The sequence below is a fragment of the Tachypleus tridentatus genome, unplaced genomic scaffold (genome assembly GCF_004210375.1).
Source record: "Tachypleus tridentatus isolate NWPU-2018 unplaced genomic scaffold, ASM421037v1 Hic_cluster_1, whole genome shotgun sequence".
Taxonomy (NCBI): Eukaryota; Metazoa; Arthropoda; class Merostomata; order Xiphosura; family Limulidae; genus Tachypleus; species Tachypleus tridentatus.
In genome coordinates, this window is record NW_027467777.1 from 32781320 (window position 1) to 32794158 (window position 12839).

The 12839-nt window shown below is 34.5% G+C and overlaps 1 protein-coding gene across 14 annotated transcripts in view; it reads right to left on the reverse strand.

Annotated features, from left to right (window-relative positions):
• Window positions 1–12839, reverse strand: part of LOC143241975 (solute carrier family 2, facilitated glucose transporter member 10-like) — a 32281-nt gene that overhangs the window by 14824 nt on the left and 4618 nt on the right. For 4 of the 14 annotated variants that reach the window (XM_076485322.1, XM_076485309.1, XM_076485314.1 and 1 more), the window contains exons 2-7: window positions 9876–9942; window positions 7516–7701; window positions 5779–5895; window positions 2260–2450; window positions 1608–1711; window positions 224–332 (exon numbers count right to left, since the gene is read on the reverse strand). In XM_076485322.1, the coding sequence (XP_076341437.1) occupies window positions 224–332; window positions 1608–1711; window positions 2260–2450; window positions 5779–5895; window positions 7516–7701; window positions 9876–9921 (753 nt within the window). In that variant the 5' untranslated portion in view covers window positions 9922–9942. The remainder of the gene's footprint in view (window positions 1–223; window positions 333–1607; window positions 1712–2259; window positions 2451–5778; window positions 5896–7515; window positions 7702–9875; window positions 9943–12839) is intronic. The other 10 variants (XM_076485319.1, XM_076485316.1, XM_076485320.1 and 7 more) reach the window with 5 other exon arrangements.

A 12839-nucleotide genomic window follows, 5' to 3' on the forward strand; every position in this document is an offset into this window, starting at 1 on the left:
CTAACAAACAATAAAGTGATGCACTACTTGAAAAGATCCCAGGCTACAAGCAATAATGTGAGATATAAAATATACCCTCCATCAAGAAATAGGGACTGCTTTATAAAAATAATTGTAATTAATTCACAAAAAACGGCTACTTTTGAATTCAGAAATGGGCATCATTAAGCCTTTTTAAGAATAATATATTTATAATAACAATTACACGTGATACTTATTTTACCTCTTCCTTTTTACCAATCATCAACAAATAGTGCGGACTACGAGGAAGAAAAATAATCCCTACAAGCTGTAACACAGCAGGCACTGCAGCTAGACCAAACATGTATTTCCTGTAAAGAAATGTGACCTTGTTATATGAAACATTTTAAATTGTTTTATCATTCAGCTCAATAAACACTCATAAATACAGAAAACTGAAAATTTAGTCAGTGTTTGTATCTCAAGATGGCTGGCATGGCTATTAAAACTTTTATTAAAGTAGAAAACAATGTTTTGACCTTTTGAGGTCATCTTCAGGTTAACAAAGAGAGTTAAAGTTCTCTACTTTATTTTAATAAAAGTTTTAATACCCATATCAGTCATCTTGAGATACACTTGGGTTTCTTGTGTTCACAAATAAGTCAGCTTATTCAATAAACTGTTCTCTCTAGAAGTGTCATAAAACAAAATGTTGTGATGATTAAAATATACAGTTGTGCATCTTTCACTTTTTTAGGTTTACTTATTTATTCATTTCAAATAATTTCAATTTGTCCAAAGTTTGAGGTTTTACGCTTGTTTGTTTCCTTCTGTATGAACTTAGACTGTTAAAGAAAGCACATCTAATTTAACTGAGAACTTTCATGCACACTTATAAAATATTAACAAACACTAACTTCATCTGATTGACAGTTACCATGATACAACAACATGGAGAAATGTAGTTTGTACACACGCATGAACAAACACAAGAGCCGCACTGCAAAAATAACTTTTTTCTTATCCAAACAGGTAAAAGTCACTGAAATTAGTTGAAACCAAGAAAACTGTAAATAAATGGTTATTATTTTTCAATAAGTAAAGTACTGATGAATAAAAAAAAAAACAATCAAGAATTTTGTTTTATATATAAAAGAAATTGATATCACTGTTTTTTACAGCTTCAAAGCATTGTTTTTACTCTAATCTACCAAGCACGATGCTAGGTCTGGGGTACAAACACCAATGATGCACATTTTACGCTGGCTAGAGTACCCCCCCCCTCTGGAGGAAAGTTATGAAACATTACTGATCAATGAAAAGCTATTGTTGGACATGAACAATTACTCACCTTGTACATAGTTCTGTAAATCATGTAAAAATTGCAAGACAGAATATGTGAAACCACAAATTTGTACGGATCTCCCCATGGATCCAACAAACCTCCATGAAGAATGTAAGATTCATCAACAGGAAGTGAAGTAGCAACACAAAATAGAAAATTTGTTTGTATTCCCACATGGACCAATTTTGGCAAAGAACCCCATCAACACCCTCCAAAGTGAACAGACAACAAATAGTAGTTATAGATGGTAATCGACTGATATTTCATTCAGAACATACCATATAAAAGCATATATACATACCATCCTTGAGGGACAGATATAAATATGTAGTTGACAAGAAATGCAAGAAGAAATCCAAACGTTATTCCTACTTCGTTTAATGAGACCAACATTCCACGATGTTTCTGAAAAGTAAAAAATATATATACACAAACATACAAATTCCTGTTATCCAGCCACACAAACTGAACATTAATAAGATAGAACCGAATTTAATGATGTTGATAAAACTTAAAACTGCCATATTGACCTCCAGTTGTGTACTTTTATTAGTTTCAGTTGAAGTGTCTTACTATACTTTCAGTCCAACCTATAAATTAAATTCTGCTTGTGAGACGTGTAAAAATTAGAACATGAAACAAACTCACTGATATAGCAATGATCAAGTTTTTACTGTAACTTATAAATGGATTTGTTATTTATTCCATACATTGTGTCTATTTAAGTTTTTAACAGCATGAATCAAAGGTATAAACATTGATATCTGTTGGTCAGGCACAACATGACCGTAGGCACTGGTATCTGTAACTGCAATATAATATACTATAGACATTAATATCTAGAATGAAACTATTTTGGAAACATTATAGGAAAATAATACTTTTATAATGTATTTTAAAGCACAGCTACAACATCTGGCTACAGATGTACAAAATGTTGTTAAGACACTTACTGGAGTAGATAATTCAGATATATAAGTACATTCTGCCGTAACAGACAACGAAACACTAAACCCCAAGACGAAACGTCCAACTAACACCAAAAAAATAGTTGGGCTGAAGCAAAGCAGCACAGAGCCTGTAATAAACAGGAACCCAGCAAAAACCATTGACATCCTACGTCCATAGTGATCCACGATGATCCCTGAAACACCATTATTAATTAGCCAGTGAAAAACTTGGTTCTAACTCAAGGATACTTATAAAACAAGATCAAAGTAAAACCAACAGGAGAAAAAATATAAAAACTTTTTTGGTAAACAGCACAAACTTCTAAGTTAAAAAAAGAAGACATAACAAAGATCATACACAGATTACGTCCAAGACATAACGGAAGAAGCTTCTTAGTGGAACAAGTCATATAAATCATTTCAAAGTTTGGAAGTGAGTTGTGATATCTACCTGTAGCCAGAAAGACACAGGAAGAGACTAAATTGTACTGAAAGTTTGATTAAGTAGTTTTAACAAGCATAAAAGTTTGTGAAATAAACGTTAATTAACTGACGTAACTCAGTGTTACGCTTCAACAAGAAGTATGGCTGTCATAAAGAAACACGACAAATCTGAATTTATTAAACACAAATATATTAATTTATCTTCCCTGACAAAGTGAAACATATAATACCAAACTTGTTAGCTGTATTTTCAATGCTCACCCAGAGTACCATACAAAAGAAAAGCAGTGATGAACCCTAAGTTCATCTAAAACAGCACTTATAATAAATTATCATCATATTACAAGTGAGCCACAATTGTAATTTGTTATTCAGACTGGCATACAATAAGAAAAGTTGTCTGGTTATGTTTAAATTTTGGCATGCCATTTTAATTTAGGTAGAAGATTTTATATTGGAAAGAAGCTTTACGAAACAAAGATTATGACAATAAAAGACTGCAAGTTAGAGTTAGTGAGAAAACTACAGTAAATAGAACAAGTTAACAGAAGACTTGGGACTAGTTTTGATACATTACAGTAAATAGAACAAGTTAACAGAAGACTTGTGACTAGTTTTGATACATTACAGTAAATGGAAAAAGTTAACAGAAGACTTGTGACTAGTTTTGATACATTACAGTAAATGGAAAAAGTTAACAGAAGACTTGGGACTAGTTTTGATACATTACAGTAAATAGAACAAGTTAACAGAAGACTTGGGACTAGTTCTGATACATTACAGTAAATGGAAAAAGTTAACAGAAGACTTGTGACTAGTTTTGATACATTACAGTAAATAGAACAAGTTAACAAAAGACTTGGGACTAGTTTTGATACATTACAGTAAATAAAAGTTAACAGAAGACTTGGAACTAGTTTTGACAGTGTATTCTCTCAGTTTCATGTTGTCTTATACAGATGAGAATGAACAGATGTGTTGGATCTAGCTTTTATAATAGTCTTCTGATAGTTTTATCCGTTTGCTAAAACAAAAATTATTCTCTCCAGTTTTACATACATCATCCTTGACAAGATGTTTCAAACTGACGTAATGCTACATGAAGTGTACAGAATGCAATAGATCATGGTTAAGAACAGACTTTATTCAACATATGTAACCACAAAGGTTCATACAGTTTCATTTATAAAGGCATTCTTTTTGCCTCAGCTCCTATACAACAGCTCATGAAGTTTTTTTGTTGGTGGTAGTAACACAAACTGACAACAGTTTTATTAGAAAATATTAACTCCTTCCATCTGGATGCACAAGTGTCCAGTCGCACAAAGTTGAAAACTGACAGAAAATATTATGACTAGATGAATGGTAACATCCTTATTTAAATAAATCAAGAGGAAATAGTACAGATAATGTGATTCAATTGTCCATTCTGGTATATGGATGTGTTTGCGTCATGGACAACTTTCTTAAAACAATGACGTCCTTCCTTGCCACATGGATGTGTTTGTGTCATGGACAACTTTCTTAAAACAATGACGTCCTTCCTTGCCACATGGATGTGTTTGTGTCATGGACAACTTTCTTAAAACAATGACGTCCTTCCTTGCCACATGGATGTGTTTGCGTCATGGACAACTTTCTTAAAACAATGACGTCTTTCCTTGCCACATGGATGTGTTTGCGTCATGGACAACTTTCTTAAAACAATGACGTCTTTCCTTGCCACATGGATGTGTTTGCGTCATGGACAACTTTCTTAAAACAATGACGTCCTTCCTTGCCACATGGATGTGTTTGCGTCATGGACAACTTTCTTAAAACAATGACGTCCTTCCTTGCAACATGGATGTGTTTGCGTCATGGACAACTTTCTTAAAACAATGACGTCCTTCCTTGCCACATGGATGTGTTTGCGTCATGGACAACTTTCTTAAAACAATGACGTCCTTCCTTGCCACATGGATGTGTTTGCGTCATGGACAACTTTCTTAAAACAATGACGTCCTTCCTTGCCACATGGATGTGTTTGCGTCATGGACAACTTTCTTAAAACAATGACGTCCTTCCTTGCCACATGGATGTGTTTGCATCATGGACAACTTTCTTAAAACAATGACGTCCTTCCTTGCCACATGGATGTGTTTGCATCATGGACAACTTTCTTAAAACAATGACGTCCTTCCTTGCCACATGGATGTGTTTGCATCATGGACAACTTTCTTAAAACAATGACGTCCTTCCTTGCCACATGGATGTGTTTGCATCATGGACAACTTTCTTAAAACAATGACGTCCTTCCTTGCCACATGGATGTGTTTGCATCATGGACAACTTTCTTAAAACAATGACGTCCTTCCTTGCCACATGGATGTGTTTGCATCATGGACAACTTTCTTAAAACAATGACGTCCTTCCTTGCCACATGGATGTGTTTGCATCATGGCATGGATGTGTTTTATCATGGACAACTTTCTTAAAACAATGACGTCCTTCCTTGCCACATGGATGTGTTTGCATCATGGACAACTTTCTTAAAACAATGACGTCCTTCCTTGCCACATGGATGTGTTTGCATCATGGACAACTTTCTTAAAACAATGATGTCCTTCCTTGCCACATGGATGTGTTTGCATCATGGACAACTTTCTTAAAACAATGACGTCCTTCCTTGCCACATGGATGTGTTTGCATCATGGACAACTTTCTTAAAACAATGACGTCCTTCCTTGCCACATGGATGTGTTTGCATCATGGACAACTTTCTTAAAACAATGACGTCCTTCCTTGCCACATGGATGTGTTTGCATCATGGACAACTTTCTTAAAACAATGACGTCCTTCCTTGCAACATGGATGTGTTTGCATCATGGACAACTTTCTTAAAACAGTTTGGTGTGAAACAACTGTAACAAATGGTATAAAAACAAGACAGTAACTTGAAGGTTACATGCAATTAATGTTACAAAAATGAACTTAAGTAAAAACCCTTTAAAAAAAATGTACTAAACCAAGAAGAAAGTAAACAGAAATCTACTATTTATTGATGATATCTGGGTAATAAAAAAACCCAGTACTAACCTCCCACCAAAGAAGCCAGAAATGCTCCACACAAAAGAGATGACACAACCAATTCTTGCCAGACACAGTTGAGTTGAAATTCCAATTTGAGCTGTAACAGTGCCCCAGATATGATACCTGGTTAACAAACAAGCCTCACTATTACATTTATGGAAAGTTTTATCTCATACCTCACTCTACACTTTAATTGTACAACATCAAATGTGAAATACTATAAACACATGAAAAACACGTACATCAAACTATGTATACCCACCTTATGCCACACCACACATGCACCTGTATAACATCACAATACATACATGTTTTTGATAGTTATTTGGAGTCAGGATTCCTCACAGCTGTTATGAACAGAACCTGCTTTCTATTGTCACATTTAAAGATAAACAACACTCCCAGGTTGATAGTTAACTGTTCCAGTTCTAGGTTTTATTTAGAGACACAGAGCTACGTAAAAAAAACTGAGGCACTACAATTACTTTAGAAAATCATACCAGCATAAATTTATTTTCAGACATAATTACCTGAAATATTGTTCTTGACTGTAACTGTATAAAACATTCATTATTAAAAGTTTATCTACAATACTTGTGTATTTTTTGAAGGCCAAACACAATTCTGTTGTATGTTTCCATGGCAATGCTCTGTCGTGCCTGTGAAAGACTTAACCTTATCAGTGTAATACTTATTTTTTGTTTGATACATTTACGTGACCAATTCTAAACTATGTAACAAACACAGCTCATTACATAATTACCGAAGCAGTGTACTGTAAGAAGCTTGTGAAAATACACTCGTATTTCTGCCGTTAACTACTACAAATAATCACCAACTCGACTTTGAAGTCCTTGTACACTTTTGTACATGTGTATATAATTTACACACCTACATGATGAGAAACATTTCTTCTCATGTCATGTTTGTTTTTCTGTGCAAATAAAGTGTGTCATAATGATAGCAGAGTCAGTGTTTAGTATTAAGTGTAAGTAACCAAATCATGATAAAAATTAGCACAAAAAGATGTTTTAAAGTTGAAAATACTGATTAATTTATAAAGACATTTGAGCAATATTTCTAATAAATCTTCACATAAACAGATTAACATCAATTGCAGATAATATTCAGGAATCAAACATCAATTTTTAATGACATTGCTTTCTTACAATCATTTGAAAAGCATAAAACAACCTAACGGAGTTTAACCGTCATCCGAGTTTCGATTTTCTCGTTTACTGACGTACATGTTTACTGTGGGATCCAAACTCATAATCCTTAAATTACAGGTAGAAAGTCTTAACCACCACACAGTGTTGAGACCCGTTAGTTCTAAATAATACAGTTTATTTTTATTGAAGTTCTTAATAATTAATTGGTTACAAAATGCAAGAAACTTTGATTTAACTGATTTAAATATCTTTTACATAATAATAAACTATTAAAAAATAGGTAACCTATATGAGAAGTTATCAACTGTTACAACAAAGTGTGTGTTAAGTATGTGTTGAATTTCTATTTCAGTTAATACATTCAGATTTCAAGAAATGTTTTGACATAAATTACAACTTCTAACTGTTCCTCTAAAAGTTTCTTAATATCCCAATACTAGTGGAAGTATTCATTCCGAGTAATCTATTTTGTGTGTGTGTGTGTGTGTGTGTGTACTCTTCATTAATATAACACATTCTAAAAGCATCAATTAAGAATAATTACATACACGTGTAACTCAAGATACTTTACCGACGTCATATCCAAACATCACTCCTCCAACAGACGCAGTGACAGCAGCGAAAAGCAGAAACTTCCGAGGCATTTTGGAGAGTCCACTATTTTTGTCACGAACGTCTAGGCTTGTGGTAACAAAACGATTTGGTAAATCCTCTGTTGATAAGTGTTTGGGAAAATGGCAAGTTGAGAATAATGTTGCTATAAATGTGTTAATATTATTGATAAAAATCTTCCTCATGTACAATTTGAAATGTTTTAATTACGAATTTCTTACACTGGAGTATATAGAAATCAAAACAACACTTTAACAGAAGAAAGGACAACACAGACTCCCTAAAGCACATTTTTCTGACGTACATCTACACGTAGATGGATTTTTGAATACATCAAATTTATAAAGTTTACTTTTTTACAGCTCACTTAGAAATACCGTAGAAGTTTGACTTCACAAAAATAAATTGATATGGGGTTAGTTTGTGATGCTGAAAACAAAACAATGTTATCTTGAAACTCCAAGTACACAAGTGTACCTATTTGACACGTCAAATTCCAACACATTTTACTATAAGATTTAAGTTTTAACATAAAATGTAGATTTGTATTTATAAAAAGGCTGGAATGGCATTTACAAATCTTCAGTTGAATTTTAACATAAAAACATAGTGTCCCACCAGGAGTACTGTCTCATGGGTTAGTAGATTGTAATTTCAACCTACATAGAATACATTGTACTATATTTCAGGTGTATTAACCAGTAGAATAAAGCAAGACCCATCAAGATACATCTCAGTACAGATGTATTAATGACTGAGGTAAAAAAAAACACATGTCAAGAGTAGCTATCAGTCATGACTCGTCAGGATACATCTCAGTACAGATGCAAGTCATAAGAGTGACAGACCTGTTGAGGTAAAATGTTGTAATCCATTATACAATACTTCACTTGCGTATGAAGCCCCTGTAATTCAATACGCATCCTGCTACCAGCGTATGTAGCCCCTGTAATTCAATACGCATCCTGCTACCAGCGTATGTAGCCCCTGTAATTCAGCATATGAAGCTTGATAAAGCAAGAATTTGTGATAATGAATGCATAATATATTTCATTGGAAACAAACTAAAATTCTGCTGCATTTTAACCAGATGATACCAGTTGTATAACACACAAGGAAAAAAAAAACACCCATCAAGTTGTTTTAGAATTATAGTGAAAACCATCTGGCAAACTTCACCTAGTGGTGGCATGTAACAACCTGTACTCTGAACCTGTGTTATCATGCTAAAACACTTGAAAACAAACAGTCACTCCTTTCATTCATCACATATCACAAGCCAATAGCATTCTTGATGTGGTAAACATGTGTGAAACACATTTTTAAAAAAATGTATTCATTATCAATATTGTCTTGTTTATTTTTTCCATAATGTTCTAAAGGTCAAAACCCTAAAGTCAAGAAATACAATTTACCACTTACAATTTTGTACTTTGTTTTTTTAAAAGTTCAGTTTTGAATTATTAATTTAATTCCACCTGTTGACAAACCAAGTAATGTGAATGAAATATACTATTGCTTGAACTAGAACCAAGTTCTAAATATTTTTAGTTCAAATGTGTGCATTTACACAGAGTGGAAATAACCATAAGGAAAATAATTACACAGAGTGGAAATAACCATAAGGAAAATAATTTGTTAATAGAAAACAAAAATAAATTACTTTTACTTGTGGATCACAAAATGCTAGTTTTCTACCAAGATATCTTTAAACTGTGTTATTAAAATATAAATTATTTATCTGTCCTTTTTTCTCAATAGAAACAAAACATACTGATGAGATGCTAGTAGTTTTTATTACAAAAACAGAATATATACAAATGATTTACTTAGTACAACCTTTTAAGGTGATATTTAACTTTAAAATTTATATTCACAATTTATTTTCAAAACAGGTTTTAGAGACAGAATATTAACTTGTCACACAGGTTACAAATATTAGAGCAATTATGAATACATTAATTCCACACTTCAAAGAGCAAGGCGAAAATGAAATGCCCGGTCTTATCACCTCCACTTCAAACTTGAAGAATGTTTTCAAGAAATTAATGTGATTAAAAACACCACTTTTTGTCAGAAACGTGTTTAAGATAGAAACTAAAGATCTCTGAGTGTCGTATTTTGTAAACTGTACGTTTGAAATTATTGCACTGTATTTGTCAAAATATTAATAACATTTCAATAGAAGTAAACAAAGGTAATAGTTTATTTTTCCTTATACATCACAAAGTTTCCAATACACTTTACAAACTGTTAGTTATGCATTAAGTACTATATTGTTTTCTCACTGAAGGATAAACCAATAACAGTATTCTTTACCTGGAAGATCTTCATCACTGTTCCCTTCTTCCATTTTGATAACCATCACCTGCTACATAATTCTTGACTTGAAATATATGTGAAAAAAAAACCAACGGAGAACTTATTTAGTTATATTTTGGACAAGACCCTATGCATACAACTCCAAGTTGTATTAGTTGTTTCTATGTTACATAACAGCCAAGTACTTGATACATTATAATACCAAGAACCAGTTAAACCTTTTTTTGTAACATTAAAAGAAAAAACAAGGAAAATCTAAATGAAAAATCTTTCTTTAGAACTAGTCGTGTTCTCTCAAAATGTCTTACTTTATCTGTATTCTCAAGATGGCTGGTGTGGGTATTCACACTTTAATTAACTTACGGGTGGTTGGCTGATTTATGGCACAAAGCAGCTAGTCTCTCTGTGCCAAACATCCGGTAAAAAGTTAAAATTAAAGTAAAATTATTAAAATTCATAAAAGGAAATTAAGGTAAAACAAAACAAAGTTTAAAACAAACAGCATAAAACCAAAGTTTACATGTGGTTTACAACATCAACAGAAAAACTACAGTAATTCAAGTTGTAAAGGACTTTCTGTAGTGTAACTATAGTAATCATAACTCGCTAGGAAGGCTAACAGGTAAGTACAAAAACCACCATCAGTCACCTGAAGTTGGCCTTTCCAGTTCTGGTTCCAAGTTATTTAATGTTATGGCCAGTTTCTAATTTCAAATTGAACTAGATGAACTGCAACTTTTAAAGAAGCCACATTAAAGAACGTTTAATGTACAAATTAAAAAAACTTAAATGGCATTAAAAAGATTAATGGCCTTTAAAAACTAAAACATTACCAAGGTGGACATTGTCATCATCACCAATAACACTGTCTAACGTTATGGACAAACAAACCTTGGGACAGAACATGCTTAAAATGGTGCCGTCGTTGTGAATCATAACGATAACAAGAAAGTAAAATGTGACTTACAGTGATTTGAGTGTTACACAAACTACATGTTGGTACATCAGTTCCTGATAAAAGAAAACAATGAGTTAAAAAACTGTGACCAACGCGTAGTCTAGTTAGAACAACTTCCTCTTTCCAATTCTTATGGATAACAAGATGGCCAAAGTCCAATATAGGGTTTTATTTGGAAAACCTTGTTTTCACTTGTTGCTCACTCCAAGTCAACTACCAGCTGGCACATAGCTGAGCCACAATACAGGACCATAATCCATGTATGGGACAGGCACAGCAGTGATAGTGCCAGAGCAGACAGATTTAGCTGCCGTGTCTGCAAGCTCATTCCCACAAATACCAACGTGGCCCAGTAGAGAAATGGGCCAGTCGGTTTTGAATATCTGCAAAAACAGGGTGTGAACTGACGTGAAGCGATTCCAGGACCAGTAGAGAACTAAGTGAGTCAGTATCAATAGTGGAATTTGAGTCTTGCTTAGCTTCTATGTGATCCAGGGCAAGAGAAATGACGTACAGTTCAGCAGTGAACACAGAAACTGTAGAGGGGATTCTGTGTGCAACCACTGAACCGCAACAAACCATGGCAGAGCCAACACAGTCACCTGATTTGGAACCATCTGTATAAATAGGAATGGAAGGATGGTTCGAAAGATGTTCAGTAAATAACATACAGTATTTCCAATCAGAAGTGTCCACTTTTCTCAGATGACTTAAAGATATATCACATTTGGGGACTGTGAGAAGCCATGGTGGGATGGGCTGACCAGTGGGTACAGCAATGTTATCCAAGGACAGACCCAATTCATCCAACTGCGCCTGGATACGAAGGCCAAAAGGAGCAATGGCAGATCATCTGTTCTGAAAACGTATGGCCCACTGAGGAAAGGAAAACACAACCCCAGGTGGGATGCTTTGGTAAGGAACAAAGTTTTGAAGCATATAGTAAAGACAGTTGGAAATGGCAGAGGTACAAAGAAGGTTCATGAGACTATCTATAAGCTCTGAACTGGGGAAGTGCAGAAAGCCCCAGTGCAGAGCTGATGTCCTTGATGATGAAAAGGGTCCAGCATCTTTAAAGCCAACAGTCTGGCAGAACCATAGACCAGTGATCCATAGTCGAGTTTCGATCGAATAAGAGCATGATATAACTTTTGCAAAGAACGTTAATCTGCTCCCAAAGTGGTGGAAGAGAGGACACGGAGGATATTCAGTGCTCTTGTACATTTGACCCGTAGCTGCTTAACGTGTGGTATAAAGGTCAGCTTACAGTCAAAGATAAGCCCCAAGAACTTTGTCTCAGGGACCACAGGCAGCACAACTTCACTGATACGGAGTTCAGGGTCAGGGTGAATACCCCATTTGCCACAAAAGTGCATGCAAACAGTTTCAAAGAGAGAGAAGTTAAAGCCATTTGCTGTGGTCCACTTCAGTTAATGATTGAGGGCAGTCTGTAGCTGCATCTCAATATACCTCATGTTCAACAACTGACATGAGATGTGAAAGTCATTGATATACAGTCTGTTTGCAACAGTGAGAGGGAGTTGTTCAGTGATTGCATTAATTTTTGATACCGAAGAGTGTGACACTCAGAACACAGCCCTGAGGGACTCCAAGTTCCTATAGAAAAGAATGGGAAAGTGCAGAACCCACACGAATTTGGAATCTCCTGTCCATTAAAAATTTTGTTAATAAAAATGGGCAAATGGCTACATAACCCATGGAGATCAAAAAAACTTTTCATTTCTTTGAAGAATGATTCTTTTGGAGGCACAGAGAGAGATCTGTCTGCACTCCCACAATAGCTGTGGAACGAAGTGCAGCAGCATACGTCCGAGATGAGGTGGTGGACATCAACTTTCAAGCCTCAGGATAAGTAATGTTATTAATCGTTTTGAAACCCTGCACCTCTTTTTCTTCCAAAGAACAAAAGTAGAACAGGTGAGAGCCATTGGAATTGATGCAATGAGGGTCCATTTCACACTTGTAGGCATCGTGGTCCTTGC